A 20625-nucleotide genomic window follows, 5' to 3' on the forward strand; every position below is an offset into this window, starting at 1 on the left:
CCCAGCTCATTGGTTCATTCATTCATTCATTCATTCATTCAAAAACATGTATTGAAGTCCTATTTCCCTGACCCTCCACTCTTCCCCTTACCATGATAGCCTAGAGTCCAGTGTCCAGGTCTCAGGATTAATCCTTGAACAGTATCCTTACATGACATAGTTGCTTGCTTGAGTGGTTGGCATTTTACAACAGTAATGAGAAAGGTTTGGCTTTCAGCTGGCCTGGAAATCCTTGTTAGGTGAAAGGTGAGCTGGGACCCAGGCTCAGCCGGAGACCCCGCACGCAGAGACCGCTTAAACAGCTCCAAAGAGAAAATGGCAGAAGTGTGGTCACCACTGAGACGGAGTTGGGGACATAAGAGCAGGAGGTGGGCTGGGGACACATGAAGTGTCCCCACTGGGAGGCCGGCCAGTGGGTTAGCCAGAGGACATTAACACGACATTTAAGGTTGTGTGGAAGTGTTTTCCATTCCCTTCTCATCTCCTCCCACCTCGTTCCAGAACGCATTATATGATCACTGAAATCAAGGGAAGGTCTGCATCTAACCCGGTGGCTAAGGGACATAAAACAGAAACATGCTCAGAAACTCAGAAGTCTGACCAGGGGGATAATGAAAATGCCAGCCTCTGGAAGATGGCAGAAATCGTGGGGAAGGCTTTGGGTGCCCCCAAAATGCTGATTTGGGGAATCCACGCAGTCTTATCTACATCTCATGGGGCAGGCCAGACCCAACCAGGCGGTTGGTGCATGAATTTTTTTTTTAATTGTTTAAAATAATCCTATTTTAAACACCCTTACGGAGATTGGCATTAAAAAACCTTTTTACTTAAATAAGAGCAAAATTAATGCTCAGATTCCTTTGCTGTGACTCCAGACCTTGACAGAGCTAGTTTGTTTAAAGAGAGGCAGGTCTGTGTAGCTGATGGGTCTGCTTCCTGGTGTGAGCACATCTCAGACCCCACCTGCTCCAGCCCTCCAGCCCTCAGGGACCCTCCGTGGAAGCCGTCAGTCCCCTCTCCGTCTCCTCCTGGCCCCTGTATGCTGTCAATTCAGCACTTGACCCGACTTGGTCTGGATCCTGTCTTGAGCCCTTCCTGTGAGCCCACCCACTGCTGGGCTTAGATTTTTACTCCTGCCAGACACAGACAGGCCAATGCTGCCCAAAGACAGGCCCCAGGCAGCCACGCCTTCCTCACAAGGGCTGGCAGGCTCCCCACACTGAGCTGTGCTGCACCACCCTGGCCCAGCCCTGTCCCCAAACGCACACACGCACACATGGCCACAACCAGAGTCTTTGCCAGATGAACAATTTGACTGGTTTTATTGGGTAGAAATTGAGTGCTTCTCGAACACAGTGACAGATACAAATTACCCTGATTATGTTCTTAGGCGTAAGTTACAGTCACCACTTCAGGAACACTCAAGGACAGCCACACACAAGCTAGAATTATGCTGCAGGAGTTTGTGTGAACCCCGTTCCTGAACAAAATTTGCATGAAAATAAGATGGCCACTGCAGCCCCACTCCCCGAAGCTTTGGAAGGGCACAGAGCATTTCTCTCCAGGGCAAATGGAGGGAGTAAATCAATCAGAGCAAGAGAGGGATTTTTTTTTAAGCGATGCTCCAGCTCCATGCCCAGACCGACTTTCTCTCCATTCCAGCAAACGACATCACAGTCTCCCAACTCTTGTCCAATGGGAAAGGCTCCGCCGAGCACAGTGCAGATATGGCTCTTGGGAGGGGAAAGCAAGGGAGGGATGGGGCTGAGAAGCCCATGGAGGTCACGTCCACGTGGCCACTTTGTCCTCACACACAGGAGGCCTCTCAGCTGCCTGCATGTGGGCTCCTGGAAACTGACACCAAGCCGTGGATGAAGCCACGCGCAGGCACAGGGCAGTGAGCATGTGGCTACAGGGCCAGGGTTTCCACAGCTCCCCTGCGGATGCCCATTGTCCTGGCTTCATTTTGGGAGCAAAGTGGCAGGGGGTTGATTCCAAGTGGTAACACTGAACAACCCATTGTATCCTCCTTGAGTTAAAAGTGTTAGCTTAAAAAACACATATACATTTGCATATATTTCACAGTTCGAACATACGGCCTTGAAGGAGAGTTATGGCTTTCTGAAGGGAGGTCAATTGGGTCCAGAAAGGCAATTTGCAGGCCACCAAGACTATGCTGCATCCCTAAAAGATGTGTGCAGAGCGCGGGGGGACCAGCTGCCCCCCAGACCTTGGGAAGAGGGGCTTGCTCAGAAGCCAGCCACAGTGGGGGCCGAGGGTCCTGCTGGAGAAGGCGCAGGAAGGCGGGCAGGAGCTGTCACTTGGGACCCCACCAGTTTCCCCCAAATGGCCACAGCACTGGGGGCTGCACTGCTGAGTCTGCCACCAACCCCTTCCCCACTCCTGCTTTGCTTAGTAGGCCTGTGGTCTTGGGTGACCCTCTGCCAAGTTTATCTGCCACCCTCCCACCCCACAAGGCACAGCCCCTACTGCTCTGGCTCTGGGCTCCCAGAAGGGAACGAACACCAAAAAGGGCCAACCACACAGACTCTGGGCAGGGCGTGTGGCCAGGGGTAAGGCCCAGGCCTGAACCAGACTCCAGCCAGCCTGACAAACTAGAGAGAAGAAAACAGGAGGGCCTCAGGGATGAGAGCAAGACACAGCCACCCACCCCAACCCGGGGGAGCTCGGACACCCTGGGGGAGCTTGGACACCAACCAGGGTTCCACCACCAATCCGTGTGACCCAGGGCACGCCTGTCATCTTCCCGGGCCTCAGTCCAGTCGTGATGCCACTCTCTGCCTCCCCCTCCCCCTAGGACTGCAGTGAGGGCTGGTAAGAAAGTGGATGGTGAAGGTGTTTAGAAAGTAGAAGTGTTCACTTTCAAAAGAATATGAAAAATAATCATATTCTTAAATTCACAAATAAATCCAGGCCTGAGTCACGGCAGAGCCTGCCCCGGCCCCAGCTGAGATCCTGAGCCCCCCTCCCCCATGCAATAAAGACACCGCAGGTGAAGACAGAGGTGCGGGAAAAAGGCACCCCCCACCACCGACCACGCTGCATGTCCCCTTTAAGGTGGGAAGGTGGAAGGGGTGCCCCTCCCCCTCCTCTCCCTTTTTCCTCAAGGGAGGGGCAGCAAATGTCAGATGGAAACTAAGTCTAAAAGTGAGTTTACCCATCTCATGAATCCTGTATTATCAGATAATGAACTAGTTCACATACTTGAACTTCGAGATAACTGAGGGCTAATCCTTTAAGCACCAAGATTTCTGTGAATGTCTTTTAGGTGTTTGGGGATGGAAATATTTCCAAAGTAGATAAAATGCTTCTCTGCCCTGCTGAGCACAGCAGACTGAACGCTGTTTGAACAGTTTCGTACCTGTGTGTGGTTGTGGACGCCGTAAGACAGGCTGACCTGAAATGTTTTGTTGCCCTTGGGGTTGTTACTACATATTTGCCCCTCCACTAAATAGCCTCAGATCACTTGGTATTTTCTGAGACGTACAGTTTTGGTCTTTTGAATGCCGTTAATATTAGTCTATTAGCTGCCACATCTTGCTCTGTCTAGCACCTATTATCATTTCTCTTAATTTGCTTTATTATTAGAAACCAGAATCAAGTTCACTAGAATTGAATTTAAAATTAAAGTGAATGCCATGAGGGATTTGCTGTTAGCAAAATGTTTGGTCTTTGATAGAGAGCTTAATAGCATTATTTCAGGGGCTCAAAATCAATTTCCCTTCACCTGGGTCCCCAGCTCCCTGGGGCTGAGCGAATTTGCTGGGTAAGTGGCCCTGGGGAGTGGGGTGTGATTTGACCTTGTTTCAGCAAAACAGTAACTATTTTCTCCTTTAACAAATTCTCGGGATGTTCAAGTGCTCTCATAAACTTTGTGGCGGCAGCATGCGGAGTTGTGAGCTGCCACGGGGACCACCCTGCTGGGGACATCTTCAGAAGTAAGGGGCAGGGGATTTGCCTCCAATTAGAGGCAGAAGAGACTGAAGCAGGGTCCAGGCACTGGCTAGTTCGTTTCAACTTGAGCCTTTTCCAACAGCAAGTGGGACAGGAAGGAAGAGCATAATGCAGTGGGGTGTGAACACCCTTGGGTCACGTCAGCCCATTTCTATGGGCCGGTTCCTCATCACTGCCTCCCTTGTTTGTGTTCCACGGGTGTGATGGGGTGGGCAGAGTCCAGCTCCCTGCCTCCCCACCACAGAGGGCCGGGAACTCCCTATGTTAGAGAACAGTGTGGCGCTCTGATCACACGCCTGCACCGGTCACAGGGCCACCCTCACCTGGTCACAGGCTGGTCCCAAGCTCCACAGACTCCCAGCCCCTTAGCTCTCATCCCAAAATGCATCCTAATCCCAGGAGCAGGTGAATTCTCAGTTTGGGCACACTCTGAACCTCCTAACCCTGGGAGAAGAAACCTATGCAACTTTGCTTTAAAGATGTCCATAGTGTTTATTTAAATGTTTAAAATGTTCAGGAAAAGAGCTGTTGGGTCCCTTTAAAAAAGTCTCAATCCTGAACCAGATGCTCTCAACCCCTAACCCGGAAACAAATGCAGCAGAGCAGGGCTGAGCTAGTTGCAAGATCACGGAGAGCAGCGGGAGGGTCGTCCTGGGTCCAGCATCAGCGTGACCTGGGAGCTGGAGAGGAGGCTCCACGCCAGGGTCACCAACTCAGACTCCGGGGAGGGGCCCAGGGACCAATGAGCTCCCCATGTGACTACTGACGCAGGTTCAAGTTTGAGGGTTGCTGACCTAGAGGAGCAGTTCTCAACCTCAGCCTCGTGGCAGAACCATCTGGAAGGTGTGAAAAGCCCTCATACGCAGATCGCACCTCAGGCTAACTGGGTCAGAACATCCAGGGATGGAGTCCAGGCACGAACAGTTCTTAAAAGTTCCTCACATGACGCCACTGTACAGTTAAGGCAGACGCTCCACCTCAGGGCAATCAGCCTCCAGCACTGTGCGACAGTCACTTGAGATTTTTTAAAAAATATGGGGTCCCATTCCCAGGCCAAGTGAATCAGATTCTCTGGGACCTTTATAAAGATCCCCAGGTGAAGCCAATGCGCGTACAAAGTTGAGAACTACAGTTCTACTGGAAATAAAACTTTTTACCCCAAAGCTGAGTAAGTCTTTTAGTTGAAGGAAATGAGTTACTTGGTTGCCAAGGGAACCATCCCCCTACTGGAAAGAGAGACAGTCACTGATTTCTGGCTTTTGTGCCAAGATCTAAGTCACAGTAATGGGTCCTCATTCTTTCTCAAAAAAGAAGGTTCACAGAAGAGATTATGCAGGGGAAATAACTGAAGACTTATTGAAGATGAGCAAGGCTGTTGCCTCTCAGGACCCTGGCTGGCCAGGACAGCTGAGTCAAACTGAGCAAAGCAATACCAGGTCTGCTCTGACCCTCAGCAAATGTGCTGACGTCACCAGAAGCCAGGGACCAACCGAGGGCCCGGGACAACAGCTCTGGGCAAAAATTAAAATCAGAGTCCTAGTATGGGGACCCCGAAAACAGTTAACGTCATTTAAGAACAGCTTATACCTAAGTGATTCTATAGGAAATAAACCAGTCCACAAAAAGACAGAAGCTATGATTCCACTCATATGAGGCATGTAGAGGGGCCAAATCCACAGAGACAGAATGCCAGGAGCTGGGGGAGGGGGAGGGGGGACTTATCCTTTAATGGGTAAAGAGTTTTAGTTTTGCAACTGAAAAAAGCGTTCTGGAGATGGACTGCACAGCAATGTGAATGTACCTAACACTACTGAACTGTACACTTAAAAATAGTTAAGATGGTACATTTTACATATATATTTTGCCACAATTAAAAAAATAAAGGGAAAAAAAAAGAAATCTCTGACCGTGTCAAGGCCAAAACAGATTTCCTAAAGGTTATAGATTCTTGAGCAGTTAATTTTTGTTGCTAATTTAACAGCAGATTATATTTTATACTCATATTTCTTGAAAATGCAGAAATTGGGTTGTGTGCCAGAGTCTTGTTTTTTGCTGTTTCATCACTGAAGACTCCAGGCTGATTTTCCAGCCGGACATCATCACTCACCTGGTGGTGCCGCTGACCCACAGGCAGTGCAGAGCCCGGGTATCCAGCAGATGTGGGCTCCGAGACCACCTGGAGATGTTACAATGCTGACTGCCCGGTATCACCACTCCTCCCCCAGGTTCCTAGGCCAGAGGCTGGGTTTTAACAAGCACTCAGGAAATTCTGGTATAGGTGATCTACAGTCTGCACTTTGGAGAACACACTGCTTTATCCGGGTGCCTTATAGGATCTAATCTATCTCCATAGACTGGCCTGGCTTGATCAGCCCTCCAAAGAACAGGAAAGGGCACACCGTGGGCATCGGCACACCCGGGGCCTGGCCTCTCCTGGCCATAACCCACACCAGCCTCCTCCTGGAGGGGTGCCCTGGCTGCAGGCAGAGAGGCCAGGGGGTGCACTGAACTCAGAGTAGCACCATTCCTTCCCCCCAGGGAGACCCCCAAGCGCCTGGACTTCCTTCCAGTGGGCATCAGAAGATATTTTGCAAAGCTCAGCGCATCTGTTTCCAAGCCAATAAATAAAGCACTTTCTACTCCTTCTTGACACATTGGCCAGTCCCTCCAACGCTGCTACCCAGCCTGCACTTCAGCACAGCGACCTATGATCCTGACAAACCTCCATGGTTTTGAGGGAGGGAAGGGAAAAAAAGACCATATCTTTCTCTCTTTTGTTTAAACTAGAGAGAAAGAGTTGGTTAGCAGGCAAGAAGCAGATGAGCAAGAAGATTACAAAGGGAGGGAACAAAAAGAAGGTAGCAGAGACTGGGGGTTGGGGCCGGCAACCATCGCAACAGGGACATTTCAGGCTCCTGCGGCCCAAGCTCCCCAAGGCAGGTGGGGGCAGCTTTGTGAAGCTCAGTGCTTCCCACACAGAAGGTACCAGGCAAAAACACCATCAAAGGAGGATGTTCTTAAACTGACAATTACCCCAGGTTGTTAGGTTCTTACTGGGGTCTCCCAAACCACTGGAACCCACCAGCCAACCAGAGACCCCACTGCTATGGTTAACACGTGGCTCTGTGCTGATGCTGGGGACGCCAGCATGAGCCAGAGGCAGTGCCTTCCCTTGGGGAAAGGACAGACTCGGCCAAGGGCACAGGGGCAGCCATGCAGTGTGCTGTGAGGATGTTCTAACGGAGGTTAGTGACGGCTGCTGCAGAGGCACAATGCAGGGAGTACCCAGCCCACAAAGGGGAAGAGGCGGGGACCATAAGCTGACGTCTGCAAAAGCAGTGGGGCAAAGCGGAGGGAGGAGGTGGGCATGTGGGCCCATTCCAGGCATTTCCAACAGCTTGTGCAAAGGCACAGTGCCTGGAGGAGTACTGGGGGACAGTGGTGGCAGGAGGGTCTCTGGGAGGGTGAATGAGCCAGCCTGGGACATGCCCTGCACAACTGGGTATGGAATCTGGACTATGTGGTATAAAAAGGCAGCGGGCTCTACCAAAGGCATTTCCAGAAGGTAATTATCTGGAACAGAATGATCAGTCAGAAAGGCCCAAGTTTGGGCAGTGGCAGAGGGAATATAGGTAGGGAATGAACTCAAGGGATATTTATGAGTTGAGCTTGAAGATTTGGTGAGCAAATAATCACAGAAGGTGAAGAAGGAAGAGCCAAGGGTGACCCAGGTTTGGGGCTGAGAGGTCAGTGACGCAGTAGAGCCGTTCCCAGGGTTGACCAGGAAAGACAAGAGGTGTCTAATTTGTGCCAGCACCGTGCTAGGCATTGTGCAGCCCTGTTCCACAGCTGGTGAGGCTGGTGACCAGGTTCGACCTCAGATGATGAATAAGATCCTCCAGGGGCTTTGGCAGCTCCCCCTGAGGTCACTAGTAAGTGGGGGGGGGGGTGTGACTTTGAGCCCAGACTGTCCTTTTCACTGTACCAGTTGAGGGCATGTCGAGGTTTGAGATGCTGAGCAGGTATGATGTTGATGTGGCCATGGTGAGCGTGTTTCTGATGCTTCAAGGGAGACTGGCCTCCAGGTAAGGGGTGTAAGATGCAAGAACGGGAGAGACTTGAGGCTATGAACAGATGCAATTTCTGCAGGAACGCTCCTAGTGAGAGAAGAGAACCCTGAGGAAGCTTCACAGATGAATCAACAGAGGAGCCTAAGCAGGAGCATTCAGAGAGAGGGGAGGAGAGTCGGGCGGAGGGGGGTAAGTGGTTTGTTACCAAAAAAAAAAAAAAAAAAAATGGAAAGGAGGACTCAAAAGATCAGTGAGGCCACTCCCGTCACGTGTCACATGGATGTTAAGGATGAAGCCTGAGATAGAACCACTGCTTTGGCAATTACAGTCCTTCTGCCAACCTTCTGAATTCAGGGCTGAACTTGTTCCTCTCGTGGTGACTATCCCTGAGCCCGGACTTGCCAGCACTCAGCTCAGCTCAGCTCCTATCTGTGCTTGGGGGACTCAGTTCAGCACCTGGACATGCCCACCAGACCGGAAGCTCCAGGAGGGCCAGGGCTACAACCTGCAGATCACTAGTTCAACGGCAGCTAGCAAAAAAACAAGTGCTCAGTAACGATTTACTGAATGCCTGGCTGAAGCCAGCTCCGTGCTCTCTCTCAGTTGTCAGCAAGCCCCGCCCCTGCCTCCTCCCCACACTCACAGAGTCAAGGCCGATGGATGGGCTCTCTGCTCTCTGCAGTGGGCAGAGCTGCCGCAGCAGCACTGCTGAAACGGTCTCAGAGGCCACATCTGACCTTCAGCCACCTTCCTTTCTGCTTGGCTAAGCATCGAATTGTTTCCTCGTTTTGCTGCCTTTCAAGCCTAGAGCAGTGGGTATAGTACAAAGGAAGACACAATGGTTGTTTTGTTTTGGGGAATCAATTTCCCTTATGTAAGAGTTTAACTGGTCGACTGCACTGCACGGTGGGATGCGGACAGGACTGCGAGAAACATGGCGTGGCTTCCGGAGTCAATGCCCAGGTCTCTCTGAGCCTCAGAAAATCTGCTTTTCCCACAAACACTGGCTGCAGGAGAAAGAGTGTGGCCTGGAAGTCAGGAGACCGAGTACCTGTTGAGCCCCTGGGTGGCCATGTGGCCTTGGGCAAGCCCCTCAACATGCCATCATGTAACATGTACACTTTCTGTGAAATGGGTAGACGGTCTCAGCTCCCCTCTATACGCTGCACTCAGAGTGGGTTAGTGCTGCTGCCAGGGGCAGGGCTGGGTGGGTAGGGGAATACCTACAAGCAGAGACTACCCCCGGGACCCTTGACAGCCTCCCAGAGCACTGTCCCTAGAGCAGGGCCCGGCACCACCCTGAAGTGGCTTCTCAGTCAGGTTCCCACTGGCCTAGCCCTGGTGACACTGGCTGGAAGCGGCTAAGAGAGAAATTTGGAGCACAGGCTTTGTGAGTCTACAGACCTGGGTGTGGTTTCCCTCGCTGGGTGCCTGATTGTGGGCAAGCCACTGAAACGCTCTGAGCCTCAGTCTCCCCACATGCCCAATGGAGCCTTCTTACCCAAGGGGTTTTGTGATGATCACAGAAGACAGTGCCACGGAAGTCCCCAGTGGAGGGCGTGACACTGAATGAGCGCGCGGTAAATCTTAGCTATTATAGCAACAGACGTTATTTATGGCTTAATTCCATACATCATGAATAGTTCCAAAAATAATAAAATCAGAGATTGCAGAGATCCTAGGGATCTTTTCTAAGCCTCTAGTTGTAGAGATGAGGAAACTGAGACCCTAAAGGAGAGGGAGGGACTTGCCCTAAGACCCACAGGCTGAAATAGGACTGTAAACCAGGATTCCAACGCTTACATAGGGTGGATGGTTAACCCCCCCTCCCAGCCCCCACGAAGGCCCTGTCTGGGGCAGACACCAGCCCACCACACCGTCGGCTACAGGTGTCTGGTGTCTGGCTCACTGAGGCTCTTGCCCCCAAACACAGCCCCATCTGGAACATAAACTTTACCCAGAGGGCTGCCGGTAGAGGGTTCTGTCCACAGCAGGCACTCAGTAGAGCCCCTGGCACGACTTGATCCAGGTCACTCCCTGTTCTCAGCCTGTTTTCTTAAGGAAGACAAAATGGTGTTTAAGAACCTTCCAGTTCTGAAAATCTGTAGTTTCAAGAACCAGGCTCAATTAACCACAAACAAGTGGTGGGAAACCTCAGTTAACTGGAATCCTTCCCAGACGTTCCTTCCTTGGGAGAAACAGGCAGAGCCCAAGAAAGCATAACCATGCCCCGTCCTTCGTAGTGTCTCCCGGTTCGCCGAGCCCTTGGGCCCTCTTTGTCTCACTGGCTACTTCCTTGCTTTGCAGACGAACAGACAGGCTCAGAGCAGCCCAAGGTTTCCCTGGTCGGGACCAGAGCTCAGAACCAAGGTCAGTACCTAGGACAGTGCTGTGCATGGAGCTCTCGTTCCATAATGGCCCGCCAACAGGACACACAAGCAAGATGAAGGGGTTTTGCCCTGGGTGGGGAGCCGGGAGGCCCCAGACAGGGCTTGTGCCCTCCTCTGTCTCTCGCTGGCTGAGCCTGTTGCTCTGCCTGTAAAATGAGGTGATCAGACGAAAGGTCCCACTCCCTGCTGGGCTCTCTCAGCCCCTCCTCCTCCTTCTCTCAGAGAACCCAGCACGCGGGGCCAGAATTTGTCTACAGTCTGCCCTCCACTCTCAGAAGACAGAGATACTGGCTTTATCTGTCATCAGATCTTCCCAAGCCCAGCCCCAAACCAGAGCAGAAAAGGTTCCTGGAAATGTTTATGGGAGGGAAGGGAGAAAGGAGGAAGGGAGGGAGAGAGAAGTGGGAGGGAGGAGGGAGGCTGAGACACCCCAGTATTAACGATGTACGATTCCACAAAGCTAAGTTCTAAGGCAGTTCACCAACGGTGTGTATGAGGCACAGCCACATCCCTGGTGGATATTCCACAGGGAAAGCAAAGGGACATGAAATGACACGTGAACCCCCTTCAGCCCAGGCACAGCTAACTTCCCAAAGCTCAGGCCCCGTGGGTCCATGCGTGTGAAGGCCACCAGGCTGGGAAGTCCCTCCTTTCCGGCAGAACCTCAGTGATGCTGGTGTCGGAGGCCAGGGCTCACCTTCATCCGCCAAGCTTGCCAGTCACACATCAGCGCTTTCCAATCCGGAGTCTTAAGGTTCCAATTCAGGAACACGATACAGCAGGATTCTGCGGTATTCAGGAACACACAGAGGGACGGCTCTTATAAATAACTCCTGGTTAGAACAGAGCTGAAAATAAGGAGACGGAAGAGGAAGCAAGTCGCTAAGCACTTACTGAGTCGGTAACACTGGCTTGAAAATCTTAGTGCAAATGGCTGGTCTGGTTTATTTCCTTCTCACCAAAAGCTCAAACGCAGGATTGAACCTGGAGGCCCCAAGACGTGTGTGTGCGCATATGTGTGTGTGGATGTGTTTGAAAGGGCGGGGCTCTCCTCGGCTGATGGGGTCTCAGCGAAGGTCCTAACACGCAGGCCTTATATCAGATCTCACAGCATCACTTAATGGACTCAGTGGGTTGATGGAGCCTTGGTCGAAAGTTCCTGGACTTCTCTGAGCCACTGTCCTCAGGGGAAGGTCTGACTGCTGGGCTGGCTCTGAGGTTCAAGACAGCAATTCATGGCAGAAGACTCAGGAACCCCAAAGTATGGATTAAATCTTAACCGTGCTCACACATCTGTTCTCTTTTCCGTTCTGCGTAGCGCCTTCCTTTAACTGCAAAGAGGCCACTACAGTTTGTGTTCACTCAGATGCCAAAACTGAGCGTCAGTGTGCTTGATTCACTTGCAATCCCCAGGGCCCGATCTCGAGGTGCGGCCCAGGAACGTGCTACCCACCGGCAGGGCGGCCGCTCAGCAAGGAGCTGGCTCCGCTCTGCCCCCATCCCTGCCTCCCCGCCCGAAGCCAGGCCCGAAGCTGAGTGTCCGGGGAAGCGCCAGCCTTAGCGCCAGGCCCAGGCCCTGGCCCGGCCCTGCGGGCAGGTGGGCGAGGAGGAGCGAGGTTCCATTTGCCGGGCGGGCGGGCAGCCTGCGGCGCCCTCAGCAGCAGCTGCAGGTGCCCGTGTGCACACGCAGGATGCCGCGGCTGTGCAGGTGCAGGAAGTTGAAGATCTCGGAGGGCATGGCGTGGAAGCCCGGGCGGGGCTTCACGTTGTCGTAGTAGTGGTGGGTGATGTAGAGCCCCGAGGGGTTCATGGGGAAGGCCCAGAAGCCGAACAGGTGCACCTCCTCGCAGAGCTCGAGCGCCGCGGTGGCCAGGATGAGGCCGGTGCTGATGCGCTTGGCGCGCACCCCCAGGCTGAGCCAGTAGCGCGACACGTTGACCAGGTACTGCGGGTGGAAGTAGTAGACGGCCTGCGGCGACTCGAAGTCGTCCAGCACGTACTTGACGCGGATGGACACGTCGGTGTTGCGCGTGTTGTAGAAGGCGGGCAGCAGCACCGACGCGTTCTCGTACACCTGCAGCACGCGGTAGAAGGGCCGCCGCCACTTCTCCAGCTTGTGGAACCTGGCGGGGGGCGCAGGGTGAGAGGGCGCCTCGGGGCCCTGGCTTCCCCACCCCTGACCCTGAGGTCTTTTCCAAGGACTTAGGGGACTCTCAAGGCCACCCCCCCGCCTTTCATCTCAGTCACTCAGCCCCTGGAATGTCCGCCTTCCCCAGGCCAGTAATATTTCTGTAAGTGGGTGCAGGAGAGGGCGATCTAGACCCAAAGGGACAAAGAGCTAGCGTGTGGCTGCGGCGGGAGTGCGATACCTAACCCAGATGGATGAGAGAGTCCCCGCGGGCCCAGAGGGGAAACGATGAGGGAGTGGAAGCTTTTCCTAGAGCCCCCAGGACACTCACCTGCACTGCCGTCCCCAAGATCCCCAATGAAGGACACCAACTAACTTCCTGCAGCCCCTCACTCACCTTTCTCTTTACATTAACCAGACCTCCGGGTTGGCTCATCTCACACCTCTCTGAATGCCCCTCATTCTGCCTACTCTGTAAATGTTCCTGGGCTCTGACCCCATCTACCAGCTCCCCCTCCTCTTACCCAGCATCTGACCTGGAGGTGAGACCATGCCCAGGATGCGGTTTTAACACATCAACCCCCTTCCCCGAGGCCTCCTAGATAGACCCCAGGAAAGAGGGGAGCTGGGAGTGGGGCTGAGATCTTTGCATGAGGCTTCTCCCCAGTGCCGACGGGACATGCTGTGTAGGGGGCTGCCTGACCCCGTCACACACTGGAAAGCTCTCTGGTCCATCTCTAGGTGAAGATAGTCTAGACCAGTATTGTCTAAAAGAAATACAACGCAGGCCACAAGTATAATTTTAAATGTTCTGGCAAGCACACTTAAATTAATAGAAAATAAGTGGGTGAAATTAATTTTGACAATCTGTTTTATTTAACCTGACATACCCCAAACACTATCATTTCAACATGTAATCAATATAAAAACTTAATGAGTTATGGCCCATCCTCTTTTCCATATTGTCTTTTAAATCGAATGTGTGTTTTGCATTTGCAGATGGCGCATCTCAATCTAGATAGCTACCTTTCAGTGCCCAGGGGCCACTGGCTACCATACTGGACACACAAGTATAGAAAGAGGGCCACTGACCTCTCTGTGATGATGCTGGGGTTCACGGTGACCACGTCCGTCTTCACCCCTACATCCATGGTGTACTTCTCAGAGATGGGGGGTAGGTTGCACCTGCAGAAGAAACAAGGCAGCCTGACTATGTGTGATCAGTCATTCTAGATGGAGATGGGGAGCTGGGGTGTGGGGACGAAAGGGATGGTGATCATATGGGCAGAGGGACACAGAGGAAGCCAGCTGGGTGGAATCTTTGTGGCCTGGACATGGAGGGCCCTTCCCTCACCAGCCCTGGGTGGCTCAATGGTTGTTGTGAGATCCCACTGCAGCCTCAACCCAAGTCTCTTTGCTTTATGCTCTTATTTGCAACCCACCGTCTTTACCCAGGCTAAGGAGGAAAGTGAGGATCCCCAAAGAGAAAGGGGGTTCTACATAAGGAGGAAGAAATACAAGGACCAGCACCTAGCTTAGATAAGGCCAGGGGGAAGCTCAAATTGGTGTCAGCCACAAGGCTACCCTGGTTCCCAGCAGTGCTTTCAGAAGAGTAGAACCCAACCAGAGAGGTGGCTGCCCAGACGACCTCACCAACAGATCTGCACGGCCCGTGAGTCCTCAGCGTCTGCACATCTGTTACGCCATTTGCGCCCATCCTGCAGATGTGGAGACTGAGGACCTGAGAGCTTCAACCACTTGCGAGGGACAGAGCTGGAGGGGGAAGGGACAACCCAGAGGATGAGGGTCTGCAGAGGTGGAGGACAGGGAGTAATCACACAAAGGGGTGGGGCACCAACAAGGGGGCGGGCGTGGAGGGGGAGGGCGGCGGTGTAGAGGCAGCAGGTGCAGACGCAGGGCGATTCTTACCGAAAGACGAAGTCGGCGCTGTTGATCTCCCTCCCGCAGCGGCTGTTCTTAAGGATGCCGCCGTTGCCCACCACCGCACACTTCTTAAACTGGGACCGGTAGTAGGGCATGTCCTGGGGAGACAGGGACACAGCTGTCAGAGGCAACACTACCCCTGCCCTCCACAGGCACTCTCACCTCTGTGTCCACATCCATCTCCACTCCTCGTGGCTCCACAAGACAACCTCGTAGGAGAGAAAAGTGTTTAGTCTGCTTTGCAGATGAGAAGAGAGGTCAGAAGACTCATTTTTAGTTCCACGGGCAATTAAGAATAAGCTGGAACCAAAGCCAGGCCCCACAGCCTTTTCCTGGGGTTTCCAGAAAGCAGAGAGTACAGGTTATGGCTAGCCCTGCTTGCCTTTGGTTTTCCCAATGTCTGGAAGCTCGGTGTCTTTGTGACTTCTCATATACCTGTTTTAATGACTAACACAAACCTTCTGGGGACGATGACAACAGAGACGGGGGCAGGGCCAGCCAGGACCTGGCTCTTACCCCTTTCAGCTCAGGGGGAGGTACAGACCCTCCCTCTGCTCCATAGGAAGGGCAGAGACCTGGGACAGCAAGGTCATATAGACTGGGACAGATGCCAGGACTTGGCAGCAGCAGGGACAAGGGATCAGGGGTGAGCCTACAAGGCCACATCAGGAGAGCAGAGAGAGGCTGGGACACCGGGACCTCTGCAAAGAAAGCGCCTTGAGCTTGGGGAGCCCAGGACTTACCCTGGTGACGATGGCACCCACAGGGGCACTGGGAGTGAGCATCCCACAGCACTCTGACCTGGTCACACATTGGCTGGCAGGGTTACCTTGGCCTGGGCACTGGCCGCCTACAGAGGCTCCCTGGTCATGCTTTCCAGGGGACCATAAGCAAGTAGACAGGAAAAAGCAAATACTGGCCTGATCAGGAGAACTGGTTCTGTCATGTCCGCAGTCTCGGCCTAGTGGGCAACCTGAGGCAGGTGGGATCAGGCAGGCTTAGGGCAGGAGCACAGACCTGGAGTCAAGGGTAGGGTGACCAACCTTCCCACTTTGCCCAGGACTGGGGCACTTTGCCCTGGGATGCAGGACGTACATCTGGCCAAACCGGGAAAGTCCGCGGGGCAAACCGGGCCCCCAAGTCTAGAGACCCAATTCAATCCTGGTTTTGCCCCATAATGAGCTGAGGGAACTAGGGACAGGTTTTTTCAAGTTCTGGTAACTCAGTTTTGTAAATATTGTAAAATTTGTTACAAATAAAAATTTTGTAATTTGTGAAATAATGATAGTAATGTGTATTTCCTGCGATTCAATGAGATGATGTAAAGCAGGTTCTCAACTTGGTACCGTCAGTATTTTGGACCAGATCACTCCTTGTTGTGGGGGCTGACTGTGCACTGTAGGATGTTCACCAGCATCCCTGGCTTCTCCCCACTAGATGCCAAGAGTACCGCCCTGTCATGATAACCAAAAGCATCTCCAGACATTGCCAAATGTCCCCACCCCCAGCCCCATGTTGAGGAGCATGGGTGTGGATGAAAAGCCCACCCAGTGCAGTGCTTGGCCCAGAGGGATCTCCACGAGGGACCAGGTGGTTATCACTGGATGGCCCTGAAGGGCCCCTCCGTCTCTGACACCCAGAGGCTGCCGGGCAGCCTTCCTCCTAGCTCACGCCAGCTGGCCAGCCCTGCTTGATCGGTGGCCCCAGTCAGCACCTGGGGCTTCCGTTGGGACCATCTGCCAGATGAGAATCATGAAACCCCACTACAATGGAGTCATCAGGAATTAGGCTAAATCTAAGGGAGATGCTGCACCTATCTCTGGGAGACCATCCTTCTCCGTGGCACATTTTCCCTGGACCGGGGACCAGGACAGGGAAAAGATGGGCATCTCATGGCCAGTGGGGTAAACTGCGCTGTTTAACTTTTACCAGAGAAAGAGAAAAAACAAAGTCCTCTTCAGAGAGATCATAAAGGGCTTTTGTGTTCACTGTCAGTGTTTCCCACACTTCTATAAATCAAAAACTACCTGGGCACTTTCTGAAAATATAAATTCTTGGCTCCATACCAGAACCACAGAATCAGAATCTTCAGGGTAGGGGAGGTAGGAGCCAGAGAAGCTCTTTTTTTTTAAACAAAGCCAAAGAAATACCTTAGGAAACTTCGGGAAACACTTCTGTGTCACATGCTCTAATTCAGGGGGTGGCAAGTTGCGGGCCACATCTGACCTACCACCCTATTTCTGTACAGCTGGCAAGTTAAGAACACATTTCGCATTTTTTTCAGAGTCAGCAAAAATCAAGAGAAGAATATTTTGTGCTGTGTAAAACATATAAAATTCACATTTCAGTGTCTAATAGGAACTGAAGTGTTATGGGGAACCAGCCACACTCATTAGCTCGTTCATGTCTGCGGCCGCTTCACGCTAGAACGGTAAAGGTGAGTGCTGGTGACAGAGGCCATATGGTTGCCTGTTTGCCAACCCTGGCTCTCCCTCCCTGGGCCTCAGCGGTCCCTACCCACAGCCCTCCTTGGATCCATAGGTCATAATTGAGCTGTGTGTCACCCACTGGCATGACATGCGTGAGATGCAAGTTCACCTGCTGTCACCAGCCTCAACGTTCCAGGCCTTGCAAGACCCACCTTGTAAAGATGGCTCGGACCCCACTGTACCCCAGCACTGCCATGGGAGAGTACGTTTGACACCTCTCCACCTCCAGCTCTTCCCTGGTGCCCCCCAGGCCCAAACACACCAGAGCATCCAGAGCGAGTAACAAGAATATAGCGAAATTCTGGGCTTGGTGTCATTAAACACTCCTCCAAAGCAGGGCACCCCACGCCCTCATTATTTCATCCAGCGAGACCTGGACACACCCCACCTCAACAGTTCTACAAACTGGACCCACTAAGCTCTGCCCTGGGCCCCACACTCCCCAGGAGGTGTTTATAAACGCCTTGAGTGGGGAGGGTACAGCTCAAGTGGTAGAGCGCGTGCTTAGCATGCATGAGGTCCTGGGTTCAGTCCCCAGCTCCTCCTCCAAAAAAATATAAATAAACCTAATTACCTCCCCACCCCAAAAAATAATTATAAATAAAATAAAATAAAAATAAACACTTTATTGAAACCTTCCTCCTCTTCAGATGGTAACCATCAGAATCAGCTGAAAACGCAGGCTCCAGGATCCTTCTCTGAGCATCTGATACAGCGATCAGAAGTGAGTGCGGGCGCCTGAGTTATGTGACCTGAACACTTTGCTCATGTGGGTCATTCATCCTGTGGTCCTTCTGACCAGGGAGCCGCCGGGCCGGCCCTGAATGAACAGCCTACCGCTAGACTTCTTATCGGTGAAGGAAAAAACAATATTAAGTGTTATCTTGTCTAAGTCTCTGATTTTTTAGATTTTCTGTTCTAAGCAGCCAAACCTATTCCTAGTCCAAACCCTAGTGCTCCAGACAAGGAGATGGAGGCCTTAAAACACAAGAGGACTGCCCAAGGTCATCCAACACGAGATCTACCTTTCAGGGCCTTGCTTTGTACAGTTTGCGATTTCTTGTGCACACAACCTTTGCGTGTGTTTTTGCTCTTGTGCCTCCCTTGGGTGGGGGACAAATGATTAATCATCCTCCCAGAGTTTCAGGATGTTCTCTGCAAGCAAGGCAATAAACCAAAACTTTACAACCACTTTCTTGCCAAAAGTTACTCAAATAACAGCCAGCTGGCACTCACTGTGCTCAGATAGAACCCCCGGAACCCCAGAGGGCAGTCCACCAAGCCTAAGGGAATGGCCAGCCAGGGCCAGAACAGCGGGACGCAGGATCACGGCAGAGTGATGCCAAGCTGCATGGACATGGCCCCAGAGGGCACCGCTGGGTCAGCTCCACTGCCCCACCCAGACCGCCCCGCCCAAAGCAGCACCTTGGGGAACATGCGGAAGATTTCCTGGTTGATGTGGTAGATGCCGCTGGTGTCCACCTCATACTTGAGCTTCGTCCCCAGGGGAGTGTTCTTCTGGGTGGTGAAGAGGAAGGAGGGGGCATTGCAGCACCTGGACAGAGTGGACCTGCCAGGCAGGAGACAGACAGGGACAGATCAGTGACCCCGGGCAGAGCAGAGCCTCTCAGAAAACAGAGGGGTCACGGAACTGAGTCCCGCCAGGGAGGCCAGGGGGCACCATCCTTTCCCACCCAGCCCTTTCCACCCCACACCTCTGCCCATGCTGTCCCCTGCCTCCAACAGTCCTCCCAATGCCCAAGCTTTTCAGGATCCAGTCAGGTTGCCCTCCGTGAGCTCCCAGCTGCCCCGTCCCCATTGGCCACACTGGCCTCTGAAGGCCTGGAGCACAGACTGGGCAGCACTCACTTCAGCATCTGCCAATTCCCACCCACTCACCCCCACCCCCAATCCCCACCCCCCTGCCTGAATGAAAGCTCCCGGTGGCAGGGCCCCTCCCTCTCTGGACCCTGCACAACATTAGACACACGGATGGTCAACAACCAGCTCCTGCCAACTGCAGGCTGAAACAGGCCTCACGTGAGCGTTCACAAGAGCCGCTACGGGTCCTACTGCCTCCCAGAAACATGCCCCTTGTCCAGCTCTTACAGAAAACCCAGGGGTGAGAGCGCTTCCTTCGTTCTTGGCCCCCATACCTGACTCGCAACTAGGCTTACTTACCCTGCCTGATGGGGTCAAAAAGCAAGACACACAGAAATGTGCCATTTCAATCCTTTAGAGACTGTCTTAGGAATAGGGGAGAGTCAGAAATTGGGAAGGTGGGTTGATACTGGATGATTTCCTGCAGAAAGTGGAACCCGGTTTCTGAAGGAAGGAAGGAAGGAAGGGAAGAAAAAAGATCCCTGTGGTTTTCACTGACAGAAACACTCAAGTATGAGCTACAGGGGGGTTAAAGCTCAGACAATACAAGCAGACTTAAAAAACACAGCGTCCAAGGGAGAATGTGGCTGATGAGGCCGGCCTGGGCACCAGCCAGACCGGAGAAGACTGATTTCTCTTCTCTGCAGCCGGTGTCCCACCCGGCAGTGCATTCTTTGAGGTGTGCCTGTGAGGCTCAGTGATGGAGTCGGGTAACACTCTGTAAGTCTGTGACTCCAGGTTCCAAAGCCGGAAGGTTACACACATTAATTTTTGTGACTTTATCTCTTGCAGGGACTTCACTGGGGCACTCAGCTGGCAGCTGGCCATGGAGAGCAGTCTTTCCTGGGGAGGGCTGGGTTTTAGAATGTGATTGAGTCTTTCCAGAGGGAAGGTGAGAGGCCTGGCCAGGAGGGGGCCATGGGTCAGCAATACAAACCTGCATCTGGCCCATTTAGCTTTGCTAGTCCAAAAACTCCATCTTTTCAGCCCCCTGGAGAGTACCACATTGAGGGAGACTGACTCATACTAACCAAACTCACAAGTGACTGATATATAAACCAGAAAGCCAACGTGGCCATCTCAAGCAACCAGGGAAGGGAGAGTCTCCCTTACAGGATTCCTTCCCTGTAACTGGGATGCTCATGCCTGTGTTCTAGCACATTCCTCCAACCCCACCCTCAGTTCAATGCACCAGGTTCTCGCACCTTTATTAAGAATCTCATCATCATTCAATGAGCTTGTCATGAAAGCAAAGGTGGACGACCAACTGGCCTTGAAGCTTTTCCCATTTAGAGTATAGCAAGACCTGATGTCACCTGTCTTTCCCACACTTGAAACCATTCTGTCACCCCAGAAGGGTCTCAGCTCCCCCAGAGTCGCTCCCTGGGTAGTGCTGGCTGATCCCTGCCAAAGGCTCCCACGCGTACCCCAGTTTTTCTCTTGCCGCATCTTCCTGTGGCTTCATGGCTTCCTTAGATACGTGAATCCCACTGATGAGGCTCTGGTCCAGCTCTCAGCCTGGACATCCTTTGGCGTCTCACTGACCTCATTCACGCTGAGTGAGTGCTTATCAGCCACACACTCAGGACACTCCAGTCTCCCCGCCATGCACTGTCCGCATTAATGCTTCTCTCCAAAGACGGATTTGGGGCTGTATCTGCAGCACAGATCTTGGACCTGTTCCCCACGTCCTCCTTCTATGATGGGTGAGTCTCTGCAGTCTCACAGAGCCCTCTGGTTTGGAGCTG

At 52.7% G+C, this 20625-nt stretch overlaps 1 protein-coding gene across 6 annotated transcripts in view; it reads right to left on the minus strand.

The window, feature by feature from the left end:
- Window positions 1-1301: 1301 nt before the first annotated feature.
- The window catches only part of ST8SIA5 (ST8 alpha-N-acetyl-neuraminide alpha-2,8-sialyltransferase 5), a 61484-nt gene continuing 42160 nt past the window's right edge, over window positions 1302-20625 (minus strand). For 3 of the 6 annotated variants that reach the window (XM_074355164.1, XM_074355165.1, XM_074355168.1), the window contains 5 exons: window positions 18422-18566; window positions 14493-14605; window positions 14217-14336; window positions 13656-13748; window positions 1302-12558 (listed from right to left, as the gene is read on the minus strand). In XM_074355164.1, the coding sequence (XP_074211265.1) occupies window positions 12090-12558; window positions 13656-13748; window positions 14217-14336; window positions 14493-14605; window positions 18422-18566 (940 nt within the window). In that variant the 3' untranslated portion in view covers window positions 1302-12089. The remainder of the gene's footprint in view (window positions 12559-13655; window positions 13749-14216; window positions 14337-14492; window positions 14606-18421; window positions 18567-20625) is intronic. The other 3 variants (XM_074355166.1, XM_074355167.1, XR_012503274.1) reach the window with 2 other exon arrangements.

Source organism: Camelus bactrianus, chromosome 30 (assembly GCF_048773025.1).
Source record: "Camelus bactrianus isolate YW-2024 breed Bactrian camel chromosome 30, ASM4877302v1, whole genome shotgun sequence".
NCBI lineage: Eukaryota > Metazoa > Chordata > Mammalia > Artiodactyla > Camelidae > Camelus > Camelus bactrianus.